General features: G+C 48.2%; 1 protein-coding gene across 1 annotated transcript in view; it reads left to right on the plus strand.

Moving 5' to 3' along the window:
• LOC138774042 (formin-2-like) overlaps nucleotides 1-26,310 on the plus strand; it is a 72,762-nt gene that overhangs the window by 30,454 nt on the left and 15,998 nt on the right. Inside the window, exons 5-6 of the mRNA XM_069954586.1 lie at nucleotides 17,046-17,138; nucleotides 20,782-20,833. Coding sequence (XP_069810687.1) covers nucleotides 17,046-17,138; nucleotides 20,782-20,833 — 145 coding nt within the window. The remainder of the gene's footprint in view (nucleotides 1-17,045; nucleotides 17,139-20,781; nucleotides 20,834-26,310) is intronic.

Consider the following 26,310-nt stretch of genomic DNA (forward strand, 5'->3'; position numbering starts at 1 on the left):
GTCCCAAATAGTACTAAATCCCCAATATTGCTCCATACAGTAGAAAACTAGTGATGATCGAACAGTAAAAAGGTCAAGTTTGAGTCAAACCTCAAACCGTAGGTGCATTCGGTTCGAGGTTCGATTTGAATCCCATTAAAGTCAATGGGAGATGTTGGGGTTAATTTTTATACCTATACAGGGGAGGGGAAGCTGTATTTACCATCCAGAAGAGTAAACTGAATACATGGGACAAGTCAGTACAGAAAATTGGGCTCTAAGAATGACAGGGTAAAAAAATTAAGAGGGTAAAATACTTCATTCCTTTCAATGGATAACTGAGGCAGCAGAGCTGAGGTGGCTGTGAGGCAGCAGAGCTGAGGTGGCTGTGAGGCAGCAGAGATGAGGTGGCTGTGAGGCAGCAGAGCTGAGGTGGCTGTGAGGCAGCAGAGATGAGGTGGTTGTGAGGCAGCAGAGCTGAGGTGGCTGTGAGGCAGCAGAGCTGAGGTGGTAGTAAAGTAGCAGAGCTGAGGTGGCTGTGAGGTAGCAGAGCTGAGGTGGCTGTGAGGCAGCAGAGCTGAGGTGGCTGTGAGGCAGCAGAGCTGAGGTGGCTGTGAGGCAGCAGAGCTGAGGTGGCTGTGAGGCAGCAAAGCTGAGGTGGTGGTAAAGTAGCAGAGCTGAGGTGGCTGTGAGGTAGCAGAGCTGAGGTGGCTGTGAGGTAGCAGAGCTGAGGTGGCTGTGAGGCAGCAGAGCTGAGGTGGCTGTGAGGCAGCAGAGCTGAGGTGGCTGTGAGGCAGCAGAGCTGAGGTGGTGGTAAAGTAGCAGAGCTGAGGTGGCTGTGAGGTAGCAGAGCTGAGGTGGCTGTGAGGCAGCAGAGATGAGGTGGCTGTGAGGCAGCAGAGCTGAGGTGGCTGTGAGGCAGCAGAGCTGAGGTGGCTGTGAGGCAGCAGAGCTGAGGTGGCTGTGAGGTAGCAGAGCTGAGGTGGTGGTAAAGTAGCAGAGCTGAGGTGGCTGTGAGGTAGCAGAGCTGAGGTGGCTGTGAGGTAGCAGAGCTGAGGTGGCTGTGAGGTAGCAGAGCTGAGGTGGCTGTGAGGTAGCAGAGCTGAGGTGGCTGTGAGGCAGCAGAGTTGAGGTGGCTTTGAGGCAGCAGAGCTGAGGTGGTGGTAAAGTAGCAGAGCTGAGGTGGCTTTGAGGCAGCAGAGCTGAGGTGGTGGTAAAGTAGCAGAGCTGAGGTGGCTGTGAGGTAGCAGAGCTGAGGTGGCTGTGAGGCAGCAGAGTTGAGGTGGCTTTGAGGCAGCAGAGCTGAGGTGGTGGTAAAGTAGCAGAGCTGAGGTGGCTTTGAGGCAGCAGAGCTGAGGTGGTGGTAAAGTAGCAGGGCTAACTTCATGATGTACTGCCTCATATTCCCCCACAGTAGTGTCCAATATAGTACTGAGGCACCCCATACTGCCCCATATAGTAGTCAATCCCTCCCAATACTCTTACTCCCAATAGTACCACCATTATTAACTATACATAGTTTTGATCCCCAAGCTCCCCTCTTCTCCAAGCTGCTTACATACCTCCACTGCTCCCATACTTAGGCTATCCTTCAGCTGTATTACATGCCGGTAAATGATGGTCCAGGAAGTGAGGTCACCTTCCTGTGCCGAGCCAGGACACAACAGCCTCACTAACCAACTCTCCGGTGCCTGAAGCTCCCTGGGGAGCAGGGTCTGCACTCTCCTCCCCTCTCCTGCTTGGGCTATGGACATAAGACATCAGCATAAACATCTAAACATATAAACCAAACAGGAGAGAAGAGTGCAGGCGCCGCGGTGCTGCAGCAGTGAGCTTCTGATGCAGGTGGCCATGTATTAGGCTGCCTGCATCGGAGGTTCACTGAACCTGGCAAAAGCAACCAGGGGCAGAGCGGCCAATAACACATCCTGGTGGAGTGGGGGAGGTTGGGCAGGGGGCCGGCCCATTGACTGACTACGGGGCCAATAACACAACCTTCAGTGGCAACGGCCTTTAATTGTACGAGGCAGGGCGGCCCCATGACTGACAATCTGAGCAGCCCATCGGGCATTTGCCCACCTTGCCAGATTGTCAGTCCGGGCTTGCATCTGCATCTCTGGCTGCTATGGGCATAAAAGGGGACACACTTATGGTGTGGCCTCCATGCTCCCCTGACATCAACCCCATGGAGAACCTCTGGAGCATTATCAAAAGGAGTGTCTATGATGGAGGAAGACAGTCTATGGTGGAGGGAGGCAGTCTATGGTGGAGGGAGGCAGTCTATGATGGAGGGAGGCAGTCTATGATGGAGAGAAGCAGTCTATGGTGGAGGAAGGCAGTATATGGTGGAGGGAGGCAGTCTATGGTGGAGGGAGGCAGTCTATGGTGAAGGGAGGCAATGTATGGTGAAGGGAGGCAGTCTATGGTGAAGGGAGGCAATGTATGGTGGAGGGAAGCAGTCTATGGTGAAGGGAGGCAATGTATGGTGAAGGGAGGCAGTCTATGATGGAGGGAGGCAGTCTATGATGGAGGGAGGCGGTCTATGGTGGAGGGAGGCAGTCTATGGTGGAGGAAAGCTGTCTATGGTGGAGAAAGGCAGTCTGTGATGGAGAGAGGCAGTCTATGGTGGAGGGAGGCAGTCTATGATGGGGAAGGCAGTCTATGACGGAGGGAGGCAGTCTATGACGGAGGGAGGCAGTCTATGATGGAGGGAAGCAGTCTATGATGGGGAAGGCAGTCTATGATGGAGATCCAACGTAGAAAAAGGTTTTCCACAGCTCCTTGAAATAGTGCAAATTCTTTATTGGTACATATAAGGTGAGATTAAAAACAGGTTAAAATCGCGCCGACGCGTTGCGGAGGCAGCCCTCCTTAATCATGGCAATGTAACCGCTATACAAATAAGCCTTATATAGTGTGTGGGATGTACCATGTACCACTGACTCCACCCACGCAGGGGGGGGAGAGCGGGAGAAAGGGGAAGGGAAAGGAAAGGGAGAGGGAGGGGAAAGGGGGAAGGGGAGGGGGAGGGGGGAAAGGGAGGGGGGGGTGATGGGGGAGGGGGCGGGGAAGGACGAAGTGGGGAGGAACGTCTCACAGATTCAACAACGGAAGGGTAACTGCATAGTAATAAATCAATATTCAATGATATATATATAATATGCTGTATAATAACAGAAGCAGAAATATAACCATCCGTTATGATGCACTGTTGGGAAGACAACCAAATTAACAGAGAATGAAAAAAGCTGAAAACAAGACAAAAAAATGGAGAAAATGGGAGAAGAAAAAAATATAATAATGAATATAATCACTATGGTTATCAAAAAATGTAGAAAAGGTCCGTTTTAAGATTCATGCCCTGGGGAAAACGTGTGGCCAAATTTAGGGTCCAATATGCTTCCCGTTTTCTGAGAAGCTTGGCCCAATCTCCACCTCTTGGGGGTTTATTCACTTTTTCTATGGCTATTATTTTAAGAGTGCTGGTATCGCCCATATGGCATTGATGAAAATGTCTGGACAGACCAGACATAGATTTTGTCCCCCAAGGTGCCGTTAAAGAGCGAATGTCTCGCATATGCTCAGAAAAACGGACCTTCAGTTTCCTGGTGGTGGATCCTACATATTGGACAAGGCAAGACGAACATTCCGCAAGGTATACCACGTGTGTGCTAGAACAATTGATGAAGCTCTTGATGGTATAAGAACTTCCCGTGATGTGTGACAAGAAAGAATGGGTTTTAAATGTAAATATGCACATTGGACATCTAGGGGCAGCACATCTGAAAAAGCCAGTCATACTGAGCCAGTTCTTATTGGTCCTTACTGGGTGGTCAGTTTTAAGTGTGGATGGTGATAAAATGTTGCCCAGAGTTTGACCCTTCTTGGCTACACATTTGACCCCCCCTGTTAGTGCTTGTTCACACAGGGTATCTTGGTACAAGATAGGTATATATTTGGTTATGATAGTCTGTATGTCCTTGAACTGGGGGCTGAATGGGGTAGAAAAAATGAGTGGAAATTTACCGTTCACTGTGTGTTCAATTTTTTGTTTATTATCATTTCTATCCGTAAGGTGGTATGTGCGGTTATGGCTCTCGGCGATGTTGCGTGCTCGATTAATGTTGTGGTCACTATAGCCTCGATTGCGTAGTCTATCAGTGAGTTGCATGGCACTAGTCAGATATGCTTGCTGGGTGGTGCAGTTGCGTATTGTTCTTATGAATTCCCCAATGGGGAGATTTCTGGTAACGTGTTTCGGGTGACTACTATGAGCATGAAGTATGCCGTTACCCGCAGAAGGTTTCCTATATAATGTACTTATGATTTTGCCCTCCTCCCAGGACAATAGGACATCTAAAAAAGGAATAGAGTGGACTTCGTGCTGAAAAGTAAATTTAAGGTTCAATGTGTTACCATTAATGTAGTTAACGAAATCCTTGGCTCTCTCAACGTCGCCCGCCCATACCAGGAGGAGGTCGTCGATGTACCTCCCATACCAGAGGATAAATCCTCGGTATGGGTTGTGGGCGTTGTACAGCACGACCTCCTCCCAGTATGCCATGTAGATGTTGGCGAGCGACGGTGAGAAAGCAGCCCCCATGGGGCAGCCCCTAACCTGCAGGAAAAAGGCATCTCCAAACTGAAAAAAATTGTTAGATAATAAAAAATGTGTGACTTCCAGAATGAACGTACAGAGAGGATCGCTGTAATTCCCATATTTATGCAGGTGATAGGATAATGCTGTAATGGACAGATCATGTGGCAAAGAAGGGTAAAGTGCCACCACATCACAGGATAGCCAAGTGGCATCACGTATGGGTGGCAATTTATCCAAAGCAGAGAGAAGGCTCTTGCTGTCACGAATAAAACCTATGCTACGTGTGGCAAAAGGTTGTAGCAAAGTGTCAAGCCAGGTGCATAGGGGCTCCAGAAGGGAGCCGATGCCCGAGTCTATGGGACGAAGAGGTGGGGGGAATACCCCCTTATGAGTTTTAGGTAGGGCATGAAACACAGGAGTTTTAGGGAAGGGGGGCAACATGTGTTTGCATTGTTTGGTAGTCAAAAAACCCCCCTCGTAACCTGTATCTAAAATGCCCTGTAGTCTAGTCCTAACTGTATTGGTGGGGTCCGAGGGAAGGGGCCTATACGTGGAGGTGTCAAGGATGGTGAGAACCTCACGTACGTAGAGGTCCCTGTCTAGGACAACCACTGACCCTCCCTTGTCGGATTGGCGTATGACAAGGTAGGGGTTGGACATCAGCTCCTTGAGAGCAAATCTTTCACCTTTGGACAGATTATCCTTTCCAGGTGCGGTACCGGACCTATGTGCCAAAGCAGTCAGCTCCTGCTCAATTTTGGTTTGGAAAACATCCATACAGGGTGCCCTGGAGCTGACTGGGTAAAAGTCCGGGTTCGGACTTTTTTTCTACCCCATTCAGCCCCCAGTTCAAGGACATACAGACTATCATAACCAAATATATACCTATCTTGTACCAAGATACCCTGTGTGAACAAGCACTTACAGGGGGGGTCAAATGTGTAGCCAAGAAGGGTCAAACTCTGGGCAACATTTTATCACCATCCACACTTAAAACTGACCACCCAGTAAGGACCAATAAGAACTGGCTCAGTATGACTGGCTTTTTCAGATGTGCTGCCCCTAGATGTCCAATGTGCATATTTACATTTAAAACCCATTCTTTCTTGTCACACATCACGGGAAGTTCTTATACCATCAAGAGCTTCATCAATTGTTCTAGCACACACGTGGTATACCTTGCGGAATGTTCGTCTTGCCTTGTCCAATATGTAGGATCCACCACCAGGAAACTGAAGGTCCGTTTTTCTGAGCATATGCGAGACATTCGCTCTTTAACGGCACCTTGGGGGACAAAATCTATGTCTGGTCTGTCCAGACATTTTCATCAATGCCATATGGGCGATACCAGCACTCTTAAAATAATAGCCATAGAAAAAGTGAATAAACCCCCAAGAGGTGGAGATTGGGCCAAGCTTCTCAGAAAACGGGAAGCATATTGGACCCTAAATTTGGCCACACGTTTTCCCCAGGGCATGAATCTTAAAACGGACCTTTTCTACATTTTTTGATAACCATAGTGATTATATTCATTATTATATTTTTTTCTTCTCCCATTTTCTCCATTTTTTGTCTTGTTTTCAGCTTTTTTCATTCTCTGTTAATTTGGTTGTCTTCCCAACAGTGCATCATAACGGATGGTTATATTTCTGCTTCTGTTATTATACAGCATATTATATATATATCATTGAATATTGATTTATTACTATGCAGTTACCCTTCCGTTGTTGAATCTGTGAGACGTTCCTCCCCACTTCGTCCTTCCCCGCCCCCTCCCCCATCACCCCCCCCCCTCCCTTTCCCTCCCCTTTCCCCCCTCCCCCTCCCCTTCCCCCTTTCCCCTCCCTCTCCCTTTCCTTTCCCTTCCCCTTTCTCCCGCTCTCCCCCCCCTGCGTGGGTGGAGTCAGTGGTACATGGTACATCCCACACACTATATAAGGCTTATTTGTATAGCGGTATAGAAAACCAAGGAAAATTACAGCTCCTTAAAACGTATGTTCGTTTTTATTGGTACAACTTAAAAAAGAAACAAAAACATTAAAAACACGCCGACGCGTTGCGGAGGAAGCCCTCCTTAATCATGGCTGATGTGTGCTTGAACAGTGAATAACTTTATACCTAAGAACAAAGGTGTACCTCCTGCATCCGGACCCCGCCCCACTAGGAAAAGGAGGAGGCAAGGGATCGGGACGCAGAAATCACGTGATATACATAATATATACATATGGGAAGATAAATGAAACAAAACAATGAAAAAATGATATACAGATTAGTAAATAAACATTAAGTCTGTTTTAAGGTTCATACCTTTGGGGAAGCGGGTTGCCAGGTGTAAAATCCAGTATGCCTCTCTTTTACGTAACACCTGGACCCAGTCTCCGCCCCTTTTAGGTTTATTCACCCTCTCAATGGCCTGAATGGCAAGAGAGCTGGTGTCACCATGATGGCATTGGTGGAAATGTCTGGACAGCCCGGACATCGCTCTGGGACCTCCAAAGGGGGGGGTCAACAGAGCGTATGTCTCGGAGGTGCTCAGAAAAACGCACTTTTAGTTTCCTCTTAGAGGAGCCAACATACTGTAGTTGGCAAGTAGTACAACTTGCCAGATACACCGTATAGGTGGTATCACAATTAAGAAAGCAATGTATTTTAAAGGTGCGCCCTGTGACATAAGAGGTGAAAGTAGCTTGTTTAAGTGTAAAAGAACACATAGGACACCTAGGGGCGGCACATTTATGAAAACCAGTAGTTTTTAACCACACTGTGCCGCTATGTCTGGTTGGAGTTTCAGGTAGTGCAGAGGGGGACAGAATGTTGCCTAGAGTAACCCCTCGGCTAGCAACATATCTGACACCCTGAGAAAGAATTTTCTCACATAAATCGTCTTGGTAAAGAATGGGTAAGTATTTCCGTACTAAACTAGTGATAGCTGGAAATTGCGGGCTGAAAGCAGTAGAGAAAGTTAAAGGATTGGTCTTTGTACCCATGATAGGGTGGGCACTACTGGGACGGCTAGTATGTGGATGTCGGTCTGTTAGATGGTATTGCCTGTCGTGACTCTGCTATATTACGGGCCCTAGTGATGCAGTGTTTGTGGTATCCCCTGGCGCGCAACCTCTGGGTAAGATCTGAGGCTATTATTTGATAACCCTGTTCAGACGAGCAGTTACGTCTAGCACGTATAAATTCCCCTATTGGCAAATTTCTAATTACGTGTGTGGGGTGACTGCTTTCGGCATGAAGAATGCCGTTACCTGCTGATGGTTTCCTATACAGTGTGCTGGTCACCTTACCTTTAGAAAAAGAAAGGGTCACATCCAAAAAAGGAATAGAAACAGGTTCATACTGAAATGTGAACTTTAGGTTAAGGGTGTTCCCATTAATATAAAGAACAAAGTTGTGGGCGGTGTCCTTGTCCCCTCCCCATATTAGGAGGAGATCGTCGATGTATCTGCCGTACCACAATATGTGCCCTCGATAGGGATTGTGGACGGTAAACAGGACGATCTCCTCCCAATACGCCATGTAAATATTAGCGAGGGACGGGGAGAAACTGGCCCCCATGGGACAGCCTTTGATTTGCAAATAAAACTTATTTTCAAACTGAAAAAAGTTGTTAGACAAAAGGAAAAAGGTTACCAAAAGAATGTAATCACATAACCCCTTATCATAGTTGCTGTACTTAAACAAGTGGAAGGATAGTGCCCGTACAGCAAGGTCATGGGGTAGAGAGGGATACAGAGCAACCACGTCGCATGACAGCCATGATGCACCCTGAATGGGAGGTAATTTAGCAAAATTGGCAAGGAGGCTTTTGCTGTCACGTATATAGCCTAAACTGCGTGTGGCCAGGGGTTGAAGTAGGCTATCCAACCAGACGCATAACGGTTCTAGGAGAGAACCGATGCCCGACACTATCGGGCGTAGGGGGGGGGGGAAATACTTCCTTGTGGGTTTTAGGGAGTGCATGGAAAATGGGGACTCTGGGGAAATCAGGTACCATATGTAACTGTTGCTTATTATCAATAAAACCCCCCTCACGACCAGTGTCTATAATATCCAGGAGCTTGCATTTTACATGGTCAGTGGGGTCACCCGAGAGGGGTCTGTATGTTGTGTCATCGTGCAAAATGTGGAGAACCTCACGAACATACAGATCCCTGTCGAGCACGACCACCGACCCTCCCTTGTCGGACTGGCGAATGACCAGGTAAGGGTTGGACATGAGGTCTCTAAGTGCCACTCTTTCCATCTTGGATAGATTGTCATTGCCATAATCCACCAAGGACGTATTCGAAAGGGCGGTGAGTTCCTCCTCCAATTTGATCTGGAAAGCGTCCATGGAGGGGGTCCTGGACTGGACAGGGTAAAAACCCGGATTGGGGATAGCAGTCCTGGTGGTGTTAGTTACTGAACCCGAATGGTTCAGGCTTTCCCCCTGTAGGTCCAGTAATGATTGGAGTGACAACTGTTCCTGGAAAAGGAAATTTGGTGGTACAGGATTCCGACCCAACTCATTCAAGTCACATTCACTAGCGGACTGTTCACATTGGGATTGTGGCAATCGGTCAGTTTCTGTGGACAAAAAATGTCTCTTAACGGTTAGTAGGCGCACAAACCGATTGACATCTTGTAAAGTGGAATATAGGTCAAAAGATTTTTTAGGGACAAAGTTCAGACCTCGTGACAGGACTTTTAAGTGATCGTGGGAGAGAATGCAAGCAGAGAGATTATAGACATCTGTAGACAAAACAGTTTTTACCTTCTCTGATAACGGATGCGATTTCCTCGACCGGTGCTTCCTGCCTGCTCTCCTCGGCCTTGCTCGTTTTTTGATTGTTGGTTGGAGTTGTTGACACGGGAACGTGTGTTTGGGGGCTCCTCCGGTACATACTGAGGGCGTCCCCTACCTCGTGTCGATCTCCTCCAAGTACGTTGTATAGCGGTTACATTGCCATGATTAAGGAGGGCTGCCTCCGCAACGCGTCGGCGCGATTTTAACCTGTTTTTAATCTCACCTTATATGTACCAATAAAGAATTTGCACTATTTCAAGGAGCTGTGGAAAACCTTTTTCTACGTTGGATCTGCTTAGACGGGACACGGCCCGCAACTTTATCCACGTGCTCCACTCTATACCTGGAGACCTGTGTACCTGCACGCGCCTCTATCTAGCTGGGGTGAGCTGATTTATAAGTGTGTGTTTCCAGTCTATGATGGAGGGAGGCAGTCTGTGACAGAGGGAGGCAGTCTATGACGGAGGGAGGCAGTCTATGGTGAAGGGAGGCAGTCTATGGTGGAGGAAGGCGGTCTATGATGGAGGGAGGCGGTCTATGATGGAGGGAGGCGGTCTATGATGAAGGAAGGCAGTCTATGGTGGAGGGAGGCAGTCTATGGTGGAGGGAGGCAGTCTATGGTGGAGGGAGGCAGTCTATGATGGAGGGAGGCAGTCTATGGTGGAGGAAGGCAGTTTATGATGGAGGGAGGCAGTCTATGGTGGAGGGAGGCAGTCTATGATGGAGGCAGTTTATGACGGAGGGAGGCAGTCTATGGTGGAGGAAGGCAGTTTATGGTGGAGGGAGGCAGTCTATGATGGAGGAAGGCAGTCTATGGTGGAGGGAGGCAGTCTATGATGGAGGGAGGCAGTCTATGGTGGAGGGAGGCAGTCTATGATGGAGGGAGGCAGTCTATGATGGAGGGAGGGAGGCAGTCTATGGTGGAGAGAGGCAGTCTATGACGGAGGGAGGCAGTCTATGATGGAGGGAGGTAGTCTATGATGGAGGGAGGAAGGGAGGGAGTCTATGGTGGAGGGAGGCAGTCTATGGTGGAGGGAGGCAGTCTATGGTGGAGGGAGGCAGTCTATGATGGATGGAGGCAGTCTATGCAGGAGGGAGGCAGTCCATGATGGAGGGAAGCAGTCTATGGTGGAGGGAGGCAGTCTATGCAGGAGGGAGGCAGTCTATGATGGAGGGAGGCAGTCTATGGTGGAGGGAGGCAGTCTATGATGGAGGGAGGGAGGCAGTCTATGGTGGAGGGAGGCAGTCTATGGTGGAGGGAGGCAGTCTATGATGGAGGGAGGCAGTCTATGGTGGAGGGAGGCAGTCTATGGTGGAGGGAGGCAGTCTATGGTGAAGGGAGACAGTCTATGGTGGAGGGAGGCAGTCTATGGTGGAGGGAGGCAGTCTATGCAGGAGGGAGGCAGTCTATGGTGAAGGGAGGCAGTCTATGGTGGAGGGAGGCAGTCTATGATGGAGGGAGGGAGGCAGTCTATGATGGAGGGAGGCAGTCTATGGTGGAGGGAGGCAGTCTATGATGGAGGCAGTCTATGATGGAGGGAGGCAGTCTATGGTGGAGGGAGGCAGTCTATGAAGCAGAAATCATCCAAAAACGGACAAATTCACTGGAGGAGAGAGATCGGCAGCTCCTCTGTGCAGATGGAACCTCAGTGAGAAGACATCATAGAGAAGTGACGCCGGCTGTAATTATATCTCACTAATCTCCAGGGTTTAGTTCTTAATAAAAATGAAAAGGTTGAAAACTGCTGCATAATAATTTAGAACATGGATTGTGTGTGTGTGTGTGTGTGTGTGTGTGTGTGTGTGTGTGTGTGTGTGTGTGTGTGTGTGTGTGTGTGTGTGTGTGTGTGTGTGTGTGTGTTGTAGGGATCTTCCCGGGGGATGGTGTGTTTGGACACAGTTCACAGCACACTTGGACTTGTAAAATAACAGCTTGGCGTTTATTTGCAGCATAAACAGTCCGTAACAGAAATATAGCAATACTGTGCTTTAAGAACAAAACAAAAAGGTCTTGCCCGTCTGGGCGCTAACTAACAACACAGGTTACCTCTCTGGCACTTCAGTGGTCAGTTTTGCGGGGTGTGAACAGGCCCCAGCAGCTGCTGTCTTCCCAGCTCTCACCAAACAGCATGCAGGCTGTCCACTCCTGGCTGAGAGCCTCCCCTGTACACTGAGCCCACCTTTTGCCTTCTCAGGCTGATTGGGATCAGAGCTCACCTGATCCCAAAACCCATACTGGATCGAGGGGGAGGGAATGGCAGATCCCACTACCAACCTATCCACCATTCCAGTAAATCCAGGCCCGGTAAAAATAAATAATAACTCAGCAGCATAGCACTGCTGAGCAACAGATCCCTCCTGGACTTACCACCTCACACTACGCATCAGCCTAGGTGAGATGTACACCCCCTCGAACACATCTCCAGTGACATGTCCACATATCCCCCCCCTCTTCTTCAGACCGGAGGGCTGAGCGTTTTGTCCCCACAGGCAGTGTACCCTTGATAGGGCGTCAGCATTCGCCTGTAATTTCCCTGGCCGGTGTTCTACAGTGAAATTGAAGTTTTGTAGGGACAGAAACCATCTAGTCACCCTTGCGTTTTTTTCTTTGTTAAGCTTCATCCATGTTAGGGGGGCATGGTCTGTCACTAACTTGAATCTCCTGCCTAGCAAGTAGTACTTCAGGGATTCGAGGGCCCACTTCACTGCCAGACACTCTCGCTCAACTATGGCATAGTTTTTCTCGGCCGGGGATAGCTTCCTACTTAAGTACATCACCGGGTGCTCCTCGCCATTCACGACCTGTGAGAGGACGGCACCTAACCCTGTGTTAGAGGCATCTGTCTGTACTAGAAACTCTCGCCTAAAGTCAGGGGTAACTAGCACAGGCTGTTGGCACAGGGCAGACTTAAGGCTTTGAAAAGCCTTCTCGGCCTCTGGAGTCCATGTCACCATTGCAGACTTCGCACCCTTTGTCAGGTCAGTTAGCGGGGCTGCAACTGTGGCAAAATTCGGCACAAACCTTCGGTAATAGCCCGTAATACCCAGGAAAGCTCTGACCTGTTTCTTTGTGAGGGGTTGAGGCCAATTCTGTATTGCCTCAATTTTATTTAGTTGTGGTTTCACTAACCCCCTCCCAATAATGTAGCCCAAGTATTTGGCCTCCTCTAAGGCTAGTGCACACTTCTCTGCATTGATGGTTAACCCCGCATCACTTATGGCATCTAACACCGCCTGGACCTTACAGAGGTGACTTTCCCAATCCGGGCTAAAAATGACCACATCATCGAGGTAGGCAGCGGAGTAATCACCATGTGGTCGCAGAATCAAGTCCATCAACCTCTGAAAAGTGGCAGGGGCTCCATGTAACCCGAATGGCATCACTACGTATTGGAAGAGCCCATCAGGGGTGGAGAATGCAGTCTTCTCTCTAGCCTTAGGAGTGAGGGGGATCTGCCAGTAGCCCTTAGTGAGATCGAGGGTAGTTATGTACCTGGCATTACCCATCCTTTCTATCAACTCATCTACCCTGGGCATGGGGTAGGCATCGAACTTGGAGATCTCATTTAACTTTCTAAAATCATTACAGAACCTCCAAGTTCCATTGGGCTTTGGGATTAACACAATCGGGCTGGACCACTCGCTCTGAGACACCTCAATGACTCCTAGGTCAAGCATACGTTTTACCTCGGATGATACCGCCTCCCTCCGTGCTTCTGGTATCCTATAGGGCTTAAGGTTTACTCTGCTTCTAGGCTCAGTTTCAATATGATGACTAATGAGATGCGTACGCCCTGGTAGGTCAGAAAACTTGTTTTTATTTCTCTGCAGGAACTCCTTAGCTTCCTGCTTCTGGGACACTGATAGGGTGTCACCAATCCTGACCGGAGGGATTGGTGGTGACAGATGACCAACAGGCTTTGTCGCCACCAAGGATTCCCTGTCTTTCCAGGGCTTGATCAAGTTTATGTGATACACTGGAAAGGCTTCCTTCTACCTGGTTGGTGTACCTTGTAGTTGACCTCACTGATCTTCTCTACAATTTCATAGGGACCCTGCCACTTTGCTAAGAATTTGCTTTCTACCGTGGGAACAAGTATGAGGACCCGGTCACCTGGGCCAAATGTCCTGATTCTTGCAGAACGATTGTAAATTCTGCTTTGGCCCTCTTGCGCCCTCTGGAGGTGTTCCCTTACTAGGGGCATTACAGTGGCTATACGGTCCTGCATTTGTGCTACATGCTCTATAACACTCTTGTATGGGGTGGACTCACTTTCCCATGTCTCTTTCGCTATATCCAACAAACCCCTAGGGTGACGACCATAGACTAATTCGAAGGGAGAGAACCCTGTGGACGCTTGGGGTACTTCCCTAATAGAAAACATCAGGTAAGGTAGTAAGTGATCCCAATCCCGACCATCTTTTTCCACTACTTTCTTTAACATATGTTTCAGGGTTTTATTAAACCTCTCCACTAACCCGTCTGTCTGTGGGTGATATACAGAGGTACGAAGGTGTGAGATTTTAAACAGTTTGCATAGCTCTTTCATTACCTTTGACACAAATGGGGTACCTTGGTCGGTCAAGATTTCCTTGGGGATCCCCACCCTGGAAAACATATAAAACAATTCCCGTGCAATTGTTTTAGAGGCAGTGTTTCTTAGGGGTACAGCCTCAGGATAGCGGGTCGCGTAGTCCAACACAACTAGAATGTACTGGTGTCCCCTAGCCGACTTTACAATGGGGCCCACCAAGTCCATTGCGATCCGGTCAAAAGGTACCTCTATGATGGGGAGTGGGACCAAAGGACTGCGAAAATGCGACACTGGAGCGCTAAGCTGACATGTGGGGCACGACTCACAGTATGTTTTTATGTCAGCATAAATCGCAGGCCAATAAAACCTCTGGAGGACTCTCTCCTGTGTTTTATCGGTCCCCAAGTGGCCCCCAAGGACATGATTATGGGCCATGTCGAGTACCTGACGCCGGTACGACTTAGGCACCAGAAGCTGTTCCACAACCTCATCATTAATCCTAGTGACTCTATAGTAGAGATCATTAGTAATAGAAAAATGTGGAAATTTTTTCTCAGCTTCTGGTTCCTGAGGTCCCATTCATAACAGTGACCTGCTCTCTCGCATTTCTGAGAGTGGGGTCCTGTAATTGTGCAGTACCAAAATTATCCCTAGACACCTCTAAGTCTGGAACATTCTGCGCAGTGGGAGGAGCCTCTTCCTCACCAGCCAGGACCTGCAAAGGAAAAGCATCATTTTCATCCTGTACATTTTTATCATTGACCGTGGGTAATGCAATAGACTTAGGGGTATCCTCACTCCTTTCAGGGGATTGTTGTTTTCCCCATAGAGCCCAGAACAATGGAAAATCACGCCCCAATATCACATTATGCATAAGGTTTTTAACCACACCCACTTCATAGTGTACCGTGCCTAGTTCAGTCCTGACATTAGCCAGTACTATAGGGTAAACCTTTGTATCACCATGTATGCATACCACACTCATATGTCTTTTTGGCACAAAGTCCCCAGTCACCAGACTGGCATGCACCAGGGTGACAAGGCTTCCTGAGTCCAGCAACGCCTTAACAGGGAAGTCATTGACAGTAATGTTGCAGATTTGCGGTTCAGTCTCTAGTCCAGTGACCGCAACAAAAGACGGTTCCGCAAATAGCGACTGACGCCGGCTAGCGTCACACTCCATGGGCTCAGTGGTAAGAGGGCAATGGGCAGACATATGTCCCGTCTCATGGCATCTCCAGCACTGGATAGGGCCTGGTCTCCTTGGCAGGGAGTCCTTTTTAGGGCCACTTAGCCACCGGGGACCATCACCAGTCTTTTGCCCCTGAGACACCTCCTGAGCGCTCTTCCCTCTATCAGCACCCCTCCACACTCCCCCAATAGATGGAAGTCTCTTACCAGCTGACGGCACAGATCTGGCACTCCGGGGAGGTGACGGTGCTGCAGGAACATCACGGAGGTAGTCCTCGGTCACCTGGAACCTCTCCACAAGGCTGACGAGTTCGTCGGCACTCCTAGGGTCGCCTTGTCCCACCAAGCGTTGCAGATCAGCAGGAAGTGCGCGGAGGTAGCGATCCATCACGACCCTCTCTAGGATCTGGGCAGGAGTAGAGGTGTCTGGCTCCAACCACTTTCTTGCCAAATGAATCAGGTCGTACATCTGGGACCTCGCTGACTTGTCCAGACTGTAGCTCCAGTTGCGGACCCTCCGGGCACGGACAGCAGCAGTAACTCCTAGTCGGGCGAGTATCTCTGCTTTTAGCCGAGGATAGTCCTTGACCTCTTGCTCACTGAGGTCATAATAGGCCTTTTGAGGTTCGCCTGTTAAATAGGGCGCAATCACTTCTGCCCACTCAGTGGAGGGTAGCTTTTCTCGCTCAGCCACACGCTCAAAGACAGTTAAGTAGGCCTCAACATCGTCATCAGCAGTCATCTTTTGCAGCGCTCGCTGCACAGCTCTTCTTACAGACAAAGTCTCTGGCGCGGCTGCTGCCACCAGCTGGGGATTAGCACCTGCAGACGCCTCTTGCTTTGCTATCAGGTGCTCAATAAGTCTCTGTTGTTGAGCCATTGCTTGTTCGTGGCGCAGATTAGCGTCTGTCAGAGCCTGTTGTTGCTGCCTATTAGCCTGTTCATGGCGCAGGTTAGCGTCTGTTAGAGCTTGTTGTTGCTGCATATTAGCCTGCTCATGGCGAAGGTTAGCGGCCTCCTGATCCTGTTTAGCGGCTGCCTGAGCCTGTTGTTGTGCGGCCAATGCCTGTTGCTGTTGCAGACTCACTTGCATTAACTGCTTCATCATCTCCTCCATGTTGCTTGTCTGTTTTTGGAGTGAAGCAGCAGCCTTCACCCAGGACATATGCCGCTGTAGCCAAGTTGATGCACACCGTTGCCCCTAGCAACCGTTGTGCCCGCTCCGCAGCACCAATTGTAGGGATCTTCCCGGGGGATGGTGTGTTTGGACACAGTTCACAGCAGACTTGGACTTGTAAAACAACAGCTTGGCGTTTATTTTCAGCATAAACAGTCCGTAACAGAAATATAGCAACACTGTGCTTTAAGAACAAAACAAAAAGGTCTTGCCCGTCTGGGCGCTAACTAACAACACAGGTTACCTCTCTGGCACTTCAGTGGTCAGTTTTGCGGGGTGTGAACAGGCCCCAGCAGCTGCTGTCTTCCCAGCTCTCACCAAACAGCATGCAGGCTGTCCACTCCTGGCTGAGAGCCTCCCCTGTACACTGAGCCCACCTTTTGCCTTCTCAGGCTGATTGGGATCAGAGCTCACCTGATCCCAAAACCCATACTGGATCGAGGGGGAGGGAATGGCAGATCCCACTACCAACCTATCCACCATTCCAGTAAATCCAGGCCCGGTAAAAATAAATAATAACTCAGCAGCATAGCACTGCTGAGCAACAGATCCCTCCTGGACTTACCACCTCACACTACGCATCAGCCTAGGTGAGATGTACACCCCCTCGAACACATCTCCAGTGACATGTCCACAGTGTATAGATAGGAGACACACATACACACACACACATATACACAGACACCTGGATTCACCTAGGTAGCAGTACAAATTCACTCTGAAATAACTTGAGATATATGAAATTTGAGTGAATTTCCTTCTTTTCAGCATGTGAGGTGGAGGCCTGTAAGGTCGGTCAGAAGAGCCTCGAGGAGCATCTACAACCCTTCAAAGACAACATGGAGGCGTTCATCAGCAAAGGTAAGCCGCTGTATGCTGGAATTATTGTGGACGCCATCAGGGTCCCACGCAGACAGCTTGTCTAACGTTTTTTGTGATTGTTGCTTATAGTACAGAGTCAGTTTAGGGCATGTATTCGGCTATTTACCACCCAAACCCAATTAGGCCATATTTTTACCTAAAAGGGGACACCCCCTCTGGTAAAATGCATGTGGTACCCCCTCCCCCTCCTGGAGACTAAAGGCCTTATTCCACGGAACGATTATCGTCCGTATTCGGCCGATATCAGCCGCTACGGACGATAATCGTCCCGTGGAATAGAGTGCAACGATCAGCTGACATCGTTCATGTCGGCTGATCGTTGCAGTCACTTGTTTTTCAACATGTTGAAAAACAAGGGACTGATATAGCAGCGATCTGCTGCCGTCGCTCCATTGAATAGGAGTGTCGGCGGCAGACGCTGCTATATCCTATGGGCTGCCCAGACGATCTAGCGACCACCCGGGCAGCCCCCCCCCCCCGCAGCCCCCTGCCGCCCCCTCCTGCACTCACCCGCTCGCTGCAGCCGCGTTGAATAGCGGCGGCAGCGAGCGGGGAACGAGGAGCAAACGAGCGCTGAGAGCACTCGTTTGCTCCTCTGACGACCCGTGTAATAGGCCCTTTACAATTCCTTCCATACGTGTTATTATCTGTTCAGTCTCCTTGCCCCAGTTCTCAGCTGCTGCTTTCTGCTGAAGACACAGAAATCTGTGTGTGAGCCGTTCTCTCTGTCTCCCCCTCCCTTCTGGGACGGCTGATATAAATAAGTCCCTGGCAGGCTGTATCTGCACCCTTACAGAAACCAATATGACCAGTGATACTTTAATACAAATAATTGGCTACACCAAGACTAAAAACTACTACCCCCTAATGACTAAATAGTACAGCCCTAGTTTACCTGTATTCAAAAAGCCAATACACCAACATTACCCCCATATAGTGATTACATTGCAGCTATATCCAGTAACTCACAGGGGGCGTCTTCTCTGATCAGTAATCACAGGGGGCGTCTTCTCTGATCAGTAAAGTCCAGCAATGTGATTCTAATCTACAGTGTAAGCACCATACAGTCCAGCAACACAGTTTTGGGTTTCCCCTCCTTGTAACACTGTTTGTTGGTCTATGGGGCCGTTGAGGCGCCATGATCTCTACTTTCTAGCGACACCTTGCTTGTGTATATGAAACTTTTGATCAATTTAATTCAATTTTTTCGGGACGTGAAGTGACCAAAAATCAGCAGTTTTGTGCTTTGGGATTTTTTGGTGCTTCCGGCGTTTACCGTGCGAGATCAGGATTGTCATCATTTATTCTTCGGGCGATTCCGCACACGGCGATACCAAATATGCAGGGGGGGGGGGGTATATGTTTTCTAGTCCTGCTGCATTAGATACTATATATAACGTTACCAACACGTCACCACTACTTGTTGAACTTACTTGCAGTTTTTTAAGACAATAGCAGAAATTTTCCAAATTTTCACCAAACATTTCAAAATCTGATTTTTCAGAGAGCAGTTCAGGTGTGAAGTGTATTTTATGGGACTGTATGTTAGCACCATGAATCGCCCCATTTCAGAAACTGCACCCCTAAACGGTTCAAAGCCACTTCCGGAAAGATTTTTAACCGTTTAGGCGACTCACAGAAATAAAAGCCAAGTAAAAAACTGAAAATGTAAAATTTCTTTGCAGAAGTCTCTTCTAATAGAACCCTATTACCAGAGAAATGCCCCCCGTATTTATCGCCCTGTTCCTGCAGTTTGTAGAAATATCCCACATGTCGCCCTATTGCGGCCTCGGATATGAGGAGCTCCTCGGGAACGCTGACGCCTCCATTACATTTGGCCATTTTTCCAGAGGCTCTGGGAACCAAAACATAAAACGGATCCCTATAGGGACGACTCTGAGGAAACTGCCCCCTCACGTATGTAACAAGGGGTACGGTGGGCACACGGACGCCAATGGTGGGTCACAGAATACCAGAACAATAGGCCGTAAAAATGAAAAACAAACGTGTAAAGCAAATTCCCCACATGTGGACGTAAAGTGCCCAGCGGGCGCAGGAGATGCCTCCAAAGGGAAGGGGCGCCCAGGAAATGTAGTCAGGGGTGGAGGGTGCAGGAGCACTTCCATAATGTACTGTCCTGGACTGAATGTGCTGCAGTGGGTGAGAGGGAGGGATTCCCATTACTCACTGGTCACCTGACAGGTCAGTATGACACATCGATATATGATGCCAACATGGGCAGTCTGCCCTCCACTTATGCAGATTATGTCCTCAATAGAGGAATGCCGCGCGTGCCCCCCCAAATAGAGGAATGCCACGCATGCCCCCCCAAATAGAGGAATGCCGCGCGTGCCCCCCCAAATAGAGGAATGCCACGCATGCCCCCCCAAATAGAGGAATGCCGCACGTGCCCGCCCCAAATAGAGGAATGCCACGCATGCCCCCCCCAATTAGAGGAATGCCACGCATTCCCCCCAAATAGAGGAATGCCACGCATGCCCCCCCCAATTAGAGGAATGCCACGCATGCCCCCCCAAATAGAGGAATGCCGCGCATTCCCCCCAAATAGAGGAATGCCACGCATGCCCCCCCCAATTAGAGGAATGCCACGCATGCCCCCCCAAATAGAGGAATGCCGCGCATTCCCCCCAAATAGAGGAATGCCACGCATGCCCCCCCAAATAGAGGAATGCCGCGCGTGCCCCCCCAAATAGAGGAATGCCACGCATGCCCCCCCAAATAGAGGAATGCCGCGCGTGCCCCCCCAAATAGAGGAATGCCATGCATGCCCCCCCAAATAGAGGAATGCCGCGCGTGCCCCCCCAAATAGAGGAATGCCACGCATGCCCCCCCAAATAGAGGAATGCCGCACGTGCCCGCCCCAAATAGAGGAATGCCACGCATGCCCCCCCAAATAGAGGAATGCCGCGCGTGCCCCCCCAAATAGAGGAATGCCACGCATGCCCCCCCAAATAGAGGAATGCCGCACGTGCCCCCCCCCCAAATAGAGGAATGCCGCGCGTGACCCCCCAAATAGAGGAATGCCGCGCGTGCCCCCCCCCCAAATAGAGGAATGCCGCACGTGCCCCCCCCAAATAGAGGAATGCCGCGCGTGCCCCCCCAAATAGAGGAATGCCGCGCGTGCCCCCCCTCCCAATAGAGGAATGCCGCACGTGCCCCCCCCAATAGAGGAATGCCGCGCATGCCCCCCAAATAGAGGAATTACTAGACGCTGTATATTACTAGATGATGTATATTGGTTGCTAGTATTACTAGACGCTGTATATTACTAGACGCTGTATATTACTAGACGCTGTATATTACTAGACGCTGTATATTACTAGACGCTGTATATTACTAGATGCTGTATATTAGTTGCTAGTATTACTAGATGCTGTATATTACTAGACGCTGTATATTACTAGATGCTGTATATTAGTTGCTAGTATTACTAGATGCTGTATATTAGTTGCTAGTATTACTAGATGCTGTATATTAGTTGCTAGTATTACTAGATGCTGTATATTAGTTGCTAGTATTACTAGATGCTGTATATTAGTTGCTAGTATTACTAGATGCTGTATATTAGTATTTTTAGACGTTCATATTTTTTTTTCTGCAGCTAAAATTGAACACGAAAAACTTGAAAAAAAATTGACGGAAGTTCATGGAAGGTTTGTAGAATCTCATCTATTATTGTAAGTAAAGTGTTAGTAAGATTTACGTTTGTGTTTTATTGTTCGGCGGCAGTCTCGTAGAGGAAGTGGATGCACTGAACGCCAGACAGACCCATTGTCTTTATCGGTCTTTGGCTGATTTAAGGAATGGATGGCATAGTGCTTCATCCTGCCGTATTTGTCTGGTATTTTAGATGGAACCTGTAATGGAGTCTTATAGGTAATAGATTACAGCAGGGCCTAGAGTAATGCAGGGTATAATAAAGGGTATATAGCATAGTAGAGGAGAGTAATATCCACACCTGACACACCACACTGTGTAATAAATAGAAAAAAAAGAATAAATGCAACAAAATTTTTTGGGAGGGTTAGTGTGCTGCCTACGTCTTGAGGAAAACATAATTACGTAAACAAATGATTGCTTTCCCCCACTTCTGCGGCAGCACATATGGGACATGCCCAGATAACAAAGGGAGGGTTTAAAATGAGCTTCTAGAACTCCTTACTGAAGGCTGAGCCCTCCACCTGAATGTCCAACCTACAATGCCTGGAGGAGGTTGAAGTAGATATCCAGGAGGCGTCACTGCAGATGTCAGTCATAGGCACTTGCTGTCTCTCAGCCCAGGATGTAGCCGTGGTACCAGTGGAATGGGCTCTTAGTGGATGAGGTGGTTCTTTGCCCTCCACAAGATATGCCTCAGAGATGGTACATTTTATCCATCGTGCCAAGAGTCTTTTGAAGCTTTAAGACCTTTTTAGGCCCAGCAAAAAGAACAAAAAGATTCTCCTCTTTACGGCAATCTTCCACACGACAGAGGTAGCATTTTAAAGATCTCTTTGTATGGAGTGCAGACGTGCCTCTTCCTCGGATGAGAGATTAGGATAAAAGTCAGAAAGAAAACGTTCACCATTTACATTGACTGTAGACGGCACTTTTGGCACAAAAGATGGAACAGTCCTCAAACGTGCACCATCAGGCCGGTGTTTTGTAAAAGGCTCACCACAAGATATGGCCTGTAACTCTCCCAGGCGTTTGGCAGTAGTTAATGCAATCAGGAATAGTAAGCAGTAAGTCTATTAAGTACAAGACACAGGTCCCAGGTGGCCACGGGAGGACAAATAGTAGGTGTCAGGTTCTTTAGACCTTTGAATAGTATAGGGTATATAGTATAGTATATAGTATAGGGTATATAGTATAGGGTATAATAGAGGGTATATAGTATAGGGTATATAGTATAGGGTATAATAGAGGGTATATAGTATAGGGTATAATAGAGGGAATATAGTATAAGGTATAATAGAGGGTATATAGTATAGGGTATAATAGAGGGTATATAGTATAGTATAGGGTATAATAGAGGGTATATAGTATAGTATAGGGTATAATAGAGGGTATATAGTATAGGGTATATAGTATAGGGTATAATAGAGGGTATATAGTATAGGGTATAATAGAGGGTATATAGTATAGGGTATAATAGAGGGTATATAGTATAGGGTATAATAGAGGGTATATAGTATAGTATAGGGTATAATAGAGGGTATATAGTATAGGGTATAATAGAGGGTATATAGTATAGGGTATAATAGAGGGTATATAGTATAGTATAGGGTATAATAGAGGGTATATAGTATAGGGTATAATAGAGGGTATATAGTATAGGGTATAATAGAGGGTATATAGTATAGGGTATAACAGAGGGTATATAGTATAGGGTATAAAAGATGGTATATAGTATAGGCTATAATAGAGGGTATATAGTATAGGGTATAATAGAGAGTATATAGTATAGGCCAGGGGTACTCAACAACTTTTAGTGAAGCTCCACTTACCGGGGTCTATAGTCAGGTGAAGGTCCGAGCTGAACATCGTTTCACAAACGTTCAACTATTTATATACAGAATTGCTGCTTATTAGCGGGAAAACTGGCATTTTTTCTCTCTCACCAGCCCTTTGATATTAGGTACAAAGGGGGTGACTGCCCTGGTAGTATATAGCCCCCCCTGTTGCTCCCCCAGTAGTGTATAGCCCCCCTGTGCGCTCTCCCCCAGTAGTGTATAGCCCCCTGTTGCTCCCCCAGTAGTATATAGCCCCCCCTGTGCACTCTCCCCCAGAAGTGTATAGCCCCCTGTTGCTCTCCCACAGTAGTATACAGCCCCCTGTGATCTCCCCCCAGTAGTATACAGCCCCCTGTGCTCTCCCCCTGTAGTATATAGCCCCCCTGTGCGCTCTGCCCTTATAGATGGCCCCCAAACAAAAAAACAAACAAACCCCAACTCACCTAGCACCTCGCTCCCCCGCTGTGCCTATCTTCTCTTCTCCTGTCGGTCAGGCCCCCGGCCAGCTGAGGTCAGTGGTGCCCGCTCTGCTGGGGAATCCCTGGGACATCCCTACAGAGCGCATATCAGCCGGGGGCTGGACCGACACTGCCCCCAGCCCCACAGGCGTACTGCAACCAAAGGACAGTACACTATGGGGCGGGAGGCAGTGCGGTGGGGAGCGGGACCTCCTAACCGCCCCGGAATGGACCGGATCCGGGGCTGTTTGGAGGTCTGACCAGGGGTCCGGGTTCGGACCGCGGTCCTCCAGTTGAGCACCCCTGGTATAGGCTATAATAGAGGGTATAATAGAGGGTATATAGTATAGGGTATAAGGGTGATATGGGAAACCTTTAAGGCATATTTAAGAGGGATTTTGTATGAGCGGGTGATAAGAACAAATAAATTGGAAGAAGTAGAAGAAGAACAGGTAAAAAAGAAGATAGAAGAGTTGGAGATAAGATTCACCCAGTCAAAGAAGGTAGAAGATAGAGAGGAATGGGAAAGGGCTATTCTAAATGATAAAGAAGTGTTGGAGGTAAAAGCTAAAAATTAGTTACGTGATATGGAACAGAGGAGATACTTGGAAGGTGGGAGAGCAGGTAGTTTTCTTGCATCTATGGTAAGAGATAGGAAAGATCAGAAAATGATAGCCGCAGTTAGGAATAGAGAGGGGAAACTGGTTAAGGATATGGGTAAGATCAGGGAGGTATTCTCTACATTTATAATGAATTATATACAACTCAGCAGACAGTGGATCAGAATGTAATAAGGGATTATGTTACAATGTGTAACCTGAAGAGGCGATAGAGAGCTTAGAAAGTGAAATGACATCAGAGGAAATATGGAGGGTAGTAAAGGAAGCTCCCAGGATGAAGGAATCAGGATCGCATCGGATCCCATTTGAGCTCTTTAAAGAGTTTGGGGATATATTGGTACCTAGATGTGTGTCATTATTTCACAATTTTCAGAAGGGGGGGGGGGGGAGTTTGACCAGTTCAATGTATGAGGCAACAATTATTCTTTTGTTAAAGCCTCGTAAGGATGAATTAGAAACACAAGCTTACAGACCAACATCGCTGCTCAACGCGGATGTTAAGATTTTGGCAAAGGTTCTGGCTAACCGTTTGGTAAAAGTAGTATCAGAACTAATTGCTGGAGATCAATGTGGATTTATGCCTGGAAAATCAACAGCGGAAAACATCCTTAGGCTGTTTTTAAATCTTCAGATTGAGGGTGGGGGGGACCGCTCTATCCTGTCGTTGGATGCGGTTAAGGCCTTCGACAGGGTAGAGTGGTCCTTCCTTTGGGAGGTTCTGAGGGGATATGGGGTTGGGCCAAACTTTGTGAAATGGATGCAGTTATTATATAAGGAACCAAGGGCAGCGGTATTGGTCAATGGAGCTCTGTTAAACTGTTTTGCGTTGACAAGGGGGACGAGACAAGGTTGTCTTCTCTCCCCCCTCATCTATGCCCTTTTTATAGAACCATTAGCTATAAAAATAAGGGACGCGCAAGAGATTCAGGGGTTTGGATGGGGTGGGAGAGAGGACAAAGTCTCTCTCTACGCGGACGATCTGTTATATACCTGGGGAATACAAGGGATTCCTTACAGATGGGTATTCATTTAATTGAAGAGAATGGAAAAGTGTCAGGGCTTAAAATAAACTGGACTAAGACCGTTTTGCTGCCACTTGATGGAGAGGTGGAGTTCCGGAATCTGAATGGCCTACCAAGGGATGACACATTCACATACTTGGGAATTAAGGTGGCAAGAAATATCAAAAGATACCCTCAATTAAATGTAAGATCAGGACAAGAATTATGATTTGGTCAAGACTCACTTTAAGTATGGCAGACAGAGTTAGTCTAAATGATGATCCTGCCTCAGATTCTCTACTTTCTGGTGACTAGCCCTGTTTGGCTGGGAGAGAGGGTCTTTAGGCAGCTGCGGGCCCTGATAAGAGATCTAATCTGGAGAGGGAAAAAATGGATTACCTATGTAAGGAGGAAGGTGGCCTGGCGGTTCCGGACACAGAACTTTATTTTCTGGCATCTAGAATGCAATTTTTAATGGAAGAGAGTGAGAGAGGTCCTCTGGTGAAGATGGTTAACCCCTTAGTGACCGCCGCACGCATATTCACGGCGGCCTCTAATGGGCTTTATTCCGATGCGTACGCCTTTTAACGGCAGGCGCATCGGAATAAATTACCGCCCGGCGGCGGCTGCAGGACGGGAGATCAGCGGTCAGTGTGACCGCTGACACCCTCCTGTAACTGCCTGCAGCGGAAAATTCTCCGCTCCGAGCAGTTTAACCCGTTAAATGCCGCTGTCAAACCATGACAGCGGCATCTAACCGGTCCCGGTAGATCCCGGACGGCGCCGTGGGTCACTTACGTGATCGTGATGTCCCGCGGCGCCGTCTGGTCTTCCGATGTCTCCATGGTGATCCCGGGGTCCTAATGAAGGTCCCCGGGGGTCACCATGGAGATGCCTGATGCTGACAGGGGTGGCTGTGGCTATTGCCTCTCAGCATGAGACATGATACAATACACTGCAGTACATCAGGTACTGCAGTGTATTGTATCAGTGATCTAAGTATTTTACACTAGTGTAAAAGTAAAAAAAAAGTGTGCACCAAACACAACACAGCCCCCCCCCCCAATAATAAAGATGCATTACATTCCCCATACAGAAATCCTATACATATTTGGTATTGTTACGTCTGTAACGACCCAATCTATAAAACTATATCAATAATTACACCGCACGACACACGCTGTAAAAAAAAACTAAAAAAAACAGTACCAGAATAGCTGTATTTTATCAATCTGCTTTAGAAAATACGTTATTAGGGTGCGTTCACACCTACCGCATCCGCAGCTTATTTTTCCGCAGAAATCCGCAGGACTGGTAGTGCAGATTTCAACCTGCGAGAAATCCGCGTATGTGTGCGTTTTGCGGTTTTTCCGCAGCAAGTTTATCGCAACTGAAATGTCAGTTTAAAATGTCTCTCATTCTAAACTGACATTTCAGTTGCGATAAACTTGCTGCGGAAAAACCGCAAAACGCACAAATACGCGGATTTCTCGCAGGTTGAAATCTGCACTACCAGTCCTGCGGATTTCCGCGGAAAAATAAGCTGCAGATGCGGT

This window comes from Dendropsophus ebraccatus, chromosome 15 (genome assembly GCF_027789765.1).
Source record: "Dendropsophus ebraccatus isolate aDenEbr1 chromosome 15, aDenEbr1.pat, whole genome shotgun sequence".
NCBI classification, from domain to species: domain Eukaryota; kingdom Metazoa; phylum Chordata; class Amphibia; order Anura; family Hylidae; genus Dendropsophus; species Dendropsophus ebraccatus.